Below are 10,452 nucleotides of genomic sequence, written 5' to 3'. Positions count from 1 at the left end.
ATGCTTGCAGAAACGTTGCCTAGAGAAACAAACTGAACTGCAGTCAGGAGCTGCCTCATAGCAAAACAAGTGACCTGAAAAACAAAGTCACTGTCAAAACATCGACAAACTGGGACAAAAAATGGACAAACTGGGAAAGGTAACTTTTAACTCTTGTAGAATAGGAAGTAATTTCAAGATCAGGTGTGATAACCAAAGCGGCTTTAAAAAAGCAACACCGGCATTCATATTTGAATGCTTTAAGCTGCGTAACATGAAAATGTCAAGAGACAATGCAGGATGGAAGCAAGTAATGTTAGTATTTCATCTGCAAACTAGATGAGAATATAGATGTTAACAGATTGTGGGGGAGAGTTCAGATTTAGAAACTAAAAAGAAAAAAAGAGTCCTACTAAATATGAAAGGCAAATGTAGGAGTAAAGAATTACAGCATACAATCTTGTAATTCTATGTGATGGCAAGATTAAATTGTCTGAAATGTGACTAAAAATTGAAGCAAGATCTAGAACAAAACATTATTACAGAAAATCAATGGAATTGATTTTGGAAAGGCAATAAACACAGTCAATGGAAGCACATTAATTAACGTACCAGAAATTTGGGCTATTTAAGACTATCAGTCTAGACATAACATTCTGTTTTTATAAAGTCCTCTGTGAATTAAAGTGTTTGATCTTCTACTCCCATCCACTTCTCTCCTGCCCCCAAGAGTCCAGTTAGAAATTCACTGCTAAATTCTCCACAATGGGAGCTGAACAACACAAAATGCTCCCAAAACTCACTGGTCAAACCTCGCCGCTCGAGTAGAACGTGTAGTATCCTCTACTGCCAGAGCAAGGACTTTGTGAACATATATGTCTAAATAAATACCTTTTCATATGCTCTTTCCAAACTCAGCAGCCATATTGCCAGCGCTATACTGAGACAAACTAATTTTAGTGTTTTACCTGTGCACTTAGTTTGCCTGTGCTGTGGTGAGAGAAAAGGTTATTTGTGACAGTTGAACACATAATAATCACCCTGGAAGCTATCTACAGAATCAGCGCAAGCTTTAAGAAATGAACCATATTCATATATGCATATATGCATATGCATATATGCAAGCTTAATTAGCCCGCTTCACAAAAATACAATATTTGAGTATTAGAACCTGATGTGCTCAAGAAAGTATGTAAGCTTTTATACTTGCTAGAGCAATTCTGTATTTAATTAGGCCTCATTAGTAATCACCGTAATTTATTTGCACAAATACAGGACACCATGCTCCATCAGCAGGTAATGTTCTTATTAAAAGGAGTAAGAACTTTGTGCGCCGGGGCAGATGCGGTCTACTAAGCCAAAGAAATCATAACTATGAAGTACAGCGCAAAACATTTTGCTAAATAAAATCAACGCACCACTTTTATTTAGGGTTTGTAACAACATATCAAAGTAGAAAATTATCTGGGCTCTTGAATCCGCTTCTGGAAGGAAACTGAAGTTTTTTATGTGCGTGTTTTAAAATTCATTGTAACAGCCAGTTACAGTACATAACACAAGTCAGAATGGTTTTGTGCATCGGCGTTTGGTTCTTAAAGGCTTTACACTCGTACGACACTCCCACAACTCCCAGTGACACAAGCAAAAGCTGGCTCTGGCCAACAAAGGAGGACCTTGTCAGTAACTTCCAGTGGCACTAGGAAGGTATTTCTAGGAGAACATGTAGAACTAAGGGAAGAGTGAACAAAAATGTGTGCTGAGCCTTTGAAATTATTGATTAACGTATCAGAAAGATGAAAGCTTCCCTTTGAAGATGCATTTGCACATTGGCTCTTACCAGAAGGTGTTAAGGTAACACGTCTAACCGGTGCTTCAACTCCCGAAGTCTATGGATAGATCACTCCATGGACACGACAGATGACCATCAGACTAACACCTGTGGTGAATTCAACAAAACGAAATCCCTTGGATTAAACTGCTGAAGAGAAGGTAGTTATAAACTAGCACTTTGTTAGAGCTGTTTCATTTCCAAGGCGGGGGTGGGGAATTACTATCTACTTAAGTAACCTCCCATCCCCGGTATGAGTGAAAATATGTCTGTATCCTTTTCTTGCTTATTTTAAGAATTAGCAAGTGCTTATGTGAAGAACAAGCATTTTTGGTTTCCCACTTCTTCTGCTTGTAAGACTTCTTGTAAGTGACTAACATCACAAACTAGATTATACTTCTCATGTAAGATTAAGTATTTGTGACCGAAGCAAGTATCAAATCCACTAACTGAATACAGTTTTAAATACGATTTTGCTTTAATATTGAAGTTTCTGTTTTAGTAACTGAACTCCATTAAAAAAGAAAGATTAGAAAAATCAAACACCTTTTTCAAAATTTAAGGAAAATTTAATCAATATGCCTTAAATTATTTTACAGTAACTACAATACTGACAAGCATAACATTTTCAAAATGGTGTTTTTCTTGGAAGTACTGCAAAAGAGATTACTCTTCATCTACTAGTATGTGCACCATTAGGAAAAGAAACTCTAGTCGAAGTCATCTTCAGAAATCCAAGTTAACATATAGCTACTTAGACATCCAAATGTATTCATATTTCAAGTGTGACAGTGACAGATCCCTTTAACTTTTAAGCATCTGTTTTCTAATTCATAATTTAAGTATCTTAAATCCCGAAATACTATGACATCAAATGAACAAATAAATCAGACCAAAGAACTCAAGAGTATATTTGTTAAAATATAGAAAATACTCTAATTGCTTGTGTTCATTTGTGTATTTTGCTTTTGGTAAGAGGGGAGAGGAAATAGGTTCCTTATTACTGCAGATTTATTCAAAGACTACCCCAAACCTACGGCATCTGCAGTTCTGTTAATGTTTGCTGATAAAAATCTATCAATTTATAACTGCGACCCTTCTCCCTCCCTCACTCCCCTAACAAAAAAGAAAACAACAAAAAAAAACCAAAACAAAAACAAACCAACAAAACCACAAACAAAAAACACAACCCTGAAATAAACAGCCAAAAGTTACTTTTCTAAAGATATAGGAATGGGAAAGAAATTACATTAACTTGATAAGCATGAACACTTATTAAAGCTATAGACACCTCAGGTCAATTGAAAACAGTATTCAAAGTCCTAAAAAAGTGAACACAAGACATTTGTTTTGTTTTCATTGTTCCAGATGATTCAAAACAGGGCTAAGTTTTGGGATAGCAACACTATACAGTTGTTTGCAGCTGTTTCTGGTCCAACTGAATGTTCCAAGTTGATGTTTTCATTTTGGCCCACTGGAGTCCAACAGTTTGGACAGTCTATTCAGAACACAGAAATGAGAGCAAAGACTCCATACAATAAAGCACAGGGGTATGCTACTAGAAGTTGTTGTCCTTCCATTGCTAAGGCAGAAATAAAGATTTTGGAAGCAGAAAAACTGCACCAGCCAATGACTCCAGCCGTGAGAATAATCCCCATCATTCCCCTGTAAAGACAGACATAAAAAGAGAACTCATGTAAGACTTGTGCAACTATGCTTATAGGAGTCGTAACTGGACTCCTTCGAACACCTTTTACAGATTCTAAGATGAATTTTAGCTTTTATCTTTGACTTTTTAAATGAAATGGTTCCAGTAAAGACTTCAGAACGATATTATTCAATTATGACAGCATAAAAAAGCCCCCAAATTAACTTTCTGCATATGAAACATAAAAGCGGTAGAGTAACTGTAGCAAGTTCTTTTTCAGTCCCTAATTTCATATAACTATGAGTAATCACACTGATTTTCTTCTGCCAAATTCAAATTTGCATCTTAAAATATAATTACTTTTAGACTTTACAAGTACTGAGATTTGTCAGATTCAAAGCTGACTGAAAACAAACTTAATATTCTTAAGTCTATGTATTTAAAAGCTGTTAATTGACTTACAGATAAAACCAGTATTCACCTATCTTTCATCCAGTAAATACCTGAAGACTGTTGATATTTATGTTTTTACACTTACTACAAATGCCTGTCATATTCAAATTATATGCAGCTTCATCACTGAATATGAAAATTCCTTGTAATAACTTCCTTCACCATCTCATGGGAGAGGAATCTAGTACTATAAAGTTTATGTACTTACTGCAACGAAAATACAATTGCAAAAGTGGAAAGTAGGATCATAGGAAGCAGACAGTATCCAAGGACACTGGCAACGCAGCCAAACGAGACACCCGTCATGCTCATTAAGTTCAGGAGACAAAACATCCCTAAACATCCGATTGCACTTATTCCATACACGTAACCAAACTGAATTTTACCAGCCTGAAAGTCAAGCAGAGTAACGCACGTGAGTTACCAGAACAAGTAATGCCTCCCACAAAGGGAAAAGGAAAGAACGTTCACAGAGTATCTTCATTTTCCCCCTTGCCCCCAGCCCCAATTCCCATATACAAATTCAACAGGCAGTATTTTCCCACAACCTGAATTCCAGGACACCTGTATATTCTAGACCCCCAAGAGGCACATTTATCCTAACTTCACCTATCTTGATGAACAGATTTTGATCGAATTGTTGTTCTTTGATCTGGGCTGCAAAAGTGTATTAATTCTTTAGGGTTTAATCAACTAACTTCTCATGCCGAATGATTACTTGCAATAACAGTCTTTACAGAACTAGTGCATAAAGAGCAAAAAATTGTAATTCGGGAACTTCTTGACAAATCCAGAGCTAAAGTCCTTTAATCTGTGACAGACTCCACAAAGTTATAGCACAGCGTAAATGATTACAAATTCCCAGAAACAGTTGAAGCTGAGCTGTAAAGCACTGTATATGAATGGCAGAATTAACTCATGTAGATTTTAAAAAGTCAAAATCAGAACTTTGCTTACTAACAAGTATGCAGAAAGCACACACACATTATTTCAAAACATATGTATCCTATGTCATCATCTGTTTTTCCAACGATGAGATCGATGCTTCCCTTATAACATCTGTCAAAACGCGCACAATGCACGGTGTCCACCCCGCAGGAACACAGGACCACGAAGTTACCGAAGCTACGATGGTGTGTAGCTTCGAGGTCTGTCTCCCGCTACTGACTTCCGAACTAAGTTTACTTATAACCCAGCTCTCTTCCTCCTCAAGCACTATAGAAAACAATCACATCTGCTGTAATCTTCTTGCTAGGCTAAGCTTGTTTTCTTTCACTACAGTCAATGTATTTAAAAAAAAGAAAGCACACAGGAGAAAGTAATACTTCTTAGGAAAAGAACATTCAAATGTACCTATTATAAACATGTTCATTAATTCTACTGGCCTAGTTTCCATAAATAAAGGTTACTTATAAAAGTAGGCTTAAAGTCCCCTTGGTACCAAAACACTGCATTCTAAGTGTCACAGCAATGTGAAATTTCAGGCAAAAATTAAATGCAGTGCCTGAAGACATCTAGAGAAAAAAAAAAACAATTAAAAATATTGAAGCTTTCAATGACAAGGAAGACTGTTTGCTGCTACTCTGTCATTTCATAATTGATGCTTTTGAGTCATTGAAGCACAATCTTATTTCAATTAAGCTCAACTAAAAAACCACCAGGCTTCAACAGCTGCTGACCTATTAAGAAGTATAAACAATCTGAAAGCAGGTTTACTTTAGGAGCGTTTTACCAGGCTGATTCTTGATACTGAAAGTCATGTCTCATGTATCAGTACTTATGAAATCACTTTTTACACATGGATTTTGAGTTTCCTTGCCTCTTGAACATCAGTAAAGAACAATGAATAAACAGTATGGAGCAAAGAAATACAGTGAAAAACAGACTCAAATATTAAACACAATAAGAGTTAAAAAATAAAAGAAACTCCTAAATGATGAAATAAATATTCAAATATTTAATGTGTCCATTGTTCTGATTCCTGATAAGACAGAAGATAAGAGAGATGCTGCAAAAAGACAAGGTATGATTCTGAAAGTAAAACATCTCCATCTATAAAAAAATCCCAAACAGGTAAAAATCTGAGAACATGGGTCACACCCATTCCTGTGACAAAAGGGAGCCATATTCCTCAAAAGCAAAGTGTGAAAAGAAACATGAATTACACTGAAATAATTGCCATGCAAAAACCAAGCACAAAGACTGGGATTCAAGCTCCACTGAAGTAAAGTGATAGTGAACTCATGAATTTCCAGCACCAGCGTGTGAAGGCCCAGCTCCTCCTTCCACATAGCTACAAATTCTTGATCAGGAAGTGCCTTTTTGGCCTCCATGCCAAAAATTTACTTCCAATAAACTTACAGGTAACTTGGCTTTTTTCCCCAGTGTTTCCAAGAATACTAAGGCACAAACAGTAATATTTTGCAATCAATATCTTACCAGTAATAACGTGGCTCCAAAAGCTAGACAGAAGACCATTGGTCCAGCCAAATCAGTCTCATTCATGATGCTGCCATCTGCTACTTTTAATGGGTGTAGCACTGTTAGTGTCTTCTGCCAGATGTGGTCGAAATTGATCCCCAATTCTACAAATTATATGAAAAAAATTATGCATATTTATTTCATTTTTTCCCTTCCTGTCACCCCCATTTGCTTCACTCTTAGTTTTCCCTGCCTCTCCACTTTTAAATCTCCTCCAGATACCACCCTATAAGGGACCAGAGAATTGAGTCATTCCATCTTTCCTCAAGCTACTGAGCGTGCTGCCTCCACAGATTCCAGGTCTCAAATGCTTGGAAGCGACAAAGTGGTTTCTAAAGGACCAGGTAAGAGCATAAGCGCAGTGTTCTGGGGCAGCCCAAAAGTTCATTTAGCCCAGTACCCTGTCCCTGTAAGTGGCCAAAAGCAGATACGTACGAAAGAGTATAAGCACAGAACATGCAGATTCCCCAAGTCTCCAGTGACTGGTGGCTCAAGGATTTCTACTTCAAAGTAGTCTCTCTGTACTTGATCACCCTCAGTGGATTTCTCTTTCATAAACCAGCCATTGAGCCCACTAAAAAAACCACCCACCCCTTTTAACACTCAGTGTCTCATGACAAGGAGTTTCACAGCTCCCTCCAGCTAGATATGATTTCAAGTCTCCATCCATACAGTTTGACCACAGTTATGCATCAAAACCTAGTTACGAATGCAGTTACCGTTCACCCACCTCAGGCTCTGGAAAGCATCTACGTAAACAAAGTAATTTTTTGAAGAATACAAAAAAAGCACAGCAGGGTGGAAGGTATCATGAATAGGTACAGGTGATAGGTATCAGGAATACCAATCTCTCTCACCAGTAACAGGAAGGGTTTCTTCAGCTGTTTGTGGCACTGAACAATGATGGATACAAGCTGGAAACCAAAACCATTAATCCAGACACTAACCGCGTATCTGTTCTGGCACTCTGCACAGGCTGTATCTTACATAGGAATTTCTGCGGTGTTCAGCATTCCTCCTTAGGAATGAAAGATTTCAGTTCTAACCAAAGAATCAACTGAAACTAACTGCATTGATTTATTTTACAAAAAGTGGGCAATTATAAGCATTATCTGCAACAACAGAAACAGTGTTTTGTCATAAGAGCTGTATGAAGTCAGGTTATCCATTGAGCTGTGTCTTCCACAGAGCAGCTGGTACGAAGTAATAAGGCACAATTCTAAAACTGCAGAAGTTCACAGAAACAAGAACATGTTTTTCATATACCAAAATACAGTTAAATAAAAAAAAATTAATGAGAATTTCAAATCAACTGTGCACTTTCAGAAGTAGGGAATACACACCCTGCTACTCAACTTATTCCCAAACTGGGAAGAGTTTTGGATTTTGGCCATAAAGCGTAAGTTATACCTTCTAATAGAGGAGGCTCGTCCTCAAAATTACTTCCATAAAAAGACTGTGCTGAAGTCGGAGTGTACGTCTGTGTTGGCTGGTAAATCTGCCCTGTGTAAGGCTGCTGCTGCTGCATCATGTCCGGAGGGACAAATCCACTTTGTTGAGAGTAATCATAGCCTCCATACTGCCTACAAAGAATGAGATTGCATTATGGACAGACACAGACTTTTATTTCAAACACGTCCTGGCAAAAGCAAAGCTTATTTTCAGGAAATAAGTTGCAGCAAACAATCCTTTCTTCTTTTTTAAAAAGTCACATTAGATGATCTCCTACTCAGATCCAGGCCTTTTAGGCATATAGCCATGTCCATCAATTCAAACCCTTATAAACAATACTGTGAAGCTAAACAAGGTAATTCTCGCTATATATGCTAGCATTCCTTTTTGGTTTTAAGTCAGGGGCCTGGGGAAATGACCGTCATCCATTGACTGAATTACTACTGCAGGCTGTAGACCTGTAAAAGAGTAGGAAAACTTTACATCTCAAACTTATTCAAATATTGCCCATTAATTACTACTGACACCTCATTTGATGCCAGCATTAATTTGCTGTGTAGAATGTTTATTTGCAAACGTGCTATTAGAGAACAAAGTTGCTCATACTATCAGTTTTGTTACCCTCTATATTTAAAAAATGAGCTTAGTTAACACACAAAAAAAGCTGTTTTCCCCTTCACTTCGGCACCACGCGTATCAAGTAGCACTACGACATATAAGGAGGAATTATGATATGGACACTAAACACATTACGACATCCACCTACAGGACATGATGCAGGGGAAAAAAAAAAGGCAATTTTTCAGTTTCTATTATTCAGTCTCAATTATTTACTAACAAATCAATTTATACTGTCTTTAGAATACTTTCCATTACAGGATTTATATGTATAAAAATATACGTTACTACCTTCAAAAAAGAGCCTAATCAAAGCTATCTTCTGTTCCTAAACAAAGTCTTAAGTTGGTCTTGCCACTAACCATTTCCAAGTCTGACTACAGAGATTTCAGTAAATGCATCCAAAATATTTAACTATGGAAATACAAACATAAAGAAGGAAAACCCAGAACTCATTCTCCTTTCTTTCCTTGTGTTAGTAGAGTTCACCCTCATCATGGCACTGTAATCCTTTCCAGGACGCAAACAGGCATCGACCTGCTCCATCTACCGCAGGGATCACGCAGGTCACATAACTGACCAAAACCCTCAGCCTGAGACTGGATATTCGCAGAGGGCTCCCAGGAGCTCCCTGGCCTAGAGACACCCGCCACGCCTCCCCGCTCAAGCCTAGAATCACCACTGGCATTGCAGGCTCATTTCTGTGACACTGTAACTACCTGTTACTCCCCGAGTGACTGGAGATCGCCTTGCAGAACAGCGGTGTTTCTCTTCCCAAAGATGGGAAGATCATTCATACAATTAAGATTACTCATACAACCTTTCTTTCAATTTTTTAATCTTTGCTTTAAAATGTAGAAGGCAGAGTACTCAAACAACTGCTTTGTATCTCCACTTCTAGAATGTAAGTTATGCTCCTCATAAAAGAGAGCAACAGGAATTCAATTACAGGCAACAGCAGTTGGCTGAAACGCCGATCCTGGTCTGAATAAAGACTGGCCCAGAAGGGTCTGAACTCCGGCTCGGTCGCTGAAGAGCCGTGACTGAGCAGCTGTGACAAGACACACGTTACACGAGTTCAAAAGGCATGCACAAGTTACTTGCTGTACGGTCTTCCACTGTAATCATAGGGCTGCGCCTGGTCATCAATACTGTAACTCGTCTGGAAGAAGTCTGTGTTGAAGCTGTCGAACCCAGACATGGCAAGCTATCTGAAAGAGAACAGGGGGCTCGCTCGGGTCTCCAAGGCCCCCCCGGCAGGGAGCGCCTCAGAGAGACCGAGCGGAGAGGCTCTGCCCGCTCGCTTCCGCGCAAGACCTGGCCGGGGAACTCCGCCTCGGGGCCGCCCGGAGGTCCCGAAAGCACAGAGGCGGTTTCGGGAGAACCCCTCCCCGCCGCTCGGCCCCACACCGGCCCCCGCCGCCCTCACTCGGGCCGACCGCAGCCGCGCCGTGCGCTGCCCCAGCGCCTCGGCTGCCGCTCCAGCCCCCGGGGCCCGCAGCCCCTCTCCTCCCCGCAGGGAAGCCGCCGGAGCGCGGGCCCAGGGAGGCGGCGGAGGCGGCCCCGCGGCTCGGACCCACCTGCCGCCCCTCCGGGCCCGGCCCCGCACCCGCCGCCGCGGCCCCTGCGACGTGTCACCCAGCGGCCCGAGCACTTCCGGGGCCAGCAGGGCCGCGCGTGCGCACGGCGCGCTCGGCGGAGCGCCTCCACCGGGCATGCGCCGCCTCCAGCACCGCCCCTCGCCCCGCCCCCCGCCTGCGTGGCGCCGCCGCGCCTGCCGCGCACGCGCGCCGCCGCGTTGCCAAGGGGACGGGGCGCGAGGCGGAGGCAAGATGGCGCTGGGGCGTGGGATGGCGGCCGTGGCTGCCCGCACCGTCTTGCCGCCCATACCGCCCTGCCGCCGCCGCCGTCGGGGTGTGGAGGCTCCGGGCTCGTCCTGCGGGAGGGCGCGGTCACCCCCCTCAGGGCGGCGGGGGCCTGGCGGTCGCGCAGC

General features: G+C 41.1%; 1 protein-coding gene across 2 annotated transcripts; it reads right to left on the bottom strand.

Annotated features, from left to right (window-relative positions):
* Positions 1–2,293: 2,293 nt before the first annotated feature.
* YIPF5 (Yip1 domain family member 5) lies at positions 2,294–10,185 on the bottom strand. Of its 2 annotated transcripts, XM_072872197.1 has the most exons (6): positions 10,040–10,185; positions 9,560–9,670; positions 7,800–7,972; positions 6,348–6,493; positions 4,117–4,298; positions 2,298–3,472 (listed from the first exon to the last, which is right to left on the bottom strand). In XM_072872197.1, exons 2-6 carry the CDS (start codon positions 9,658–9,660, stop codon positions 3,310–3,312), a joined length of 765 nt encoding a protein of 254 aa, XP_072728298.1. In that variant the 5' UTR covers positions 9,661–9,670; positions 10,040–10,185; the 3' UTR covers positions 2,298–3,309. The 2 variants fall into 2 exon arrangements, with proteins under 2 accessions (XP_072728299.1, XP_072728298.1); XM_072872198.1 differs by lacking the exon at positions 10,040–10,185 and having other exon boundaries at positions 2,294–3,472; positions 7,800–7,968.
* Positions 10,186–10,452: the final 267 nt, after the last annotated feature.

Source organism: Ciconia boyciana, chromosome 9, assembly GCF_034638445.1.
Source record: "Ciconia boyciana chromosome 9, ASM3463844v1, whole genome shotgun sequence".
NCBI lineage: Eukaryota > Metazoa > Chordata > Aves > Ciconiiformes > Ciconiidae > Ciconia > Ciconia boyciana.
This window is presented reverse-complemented; position numbering and strand designations above follow the sequence as displayed.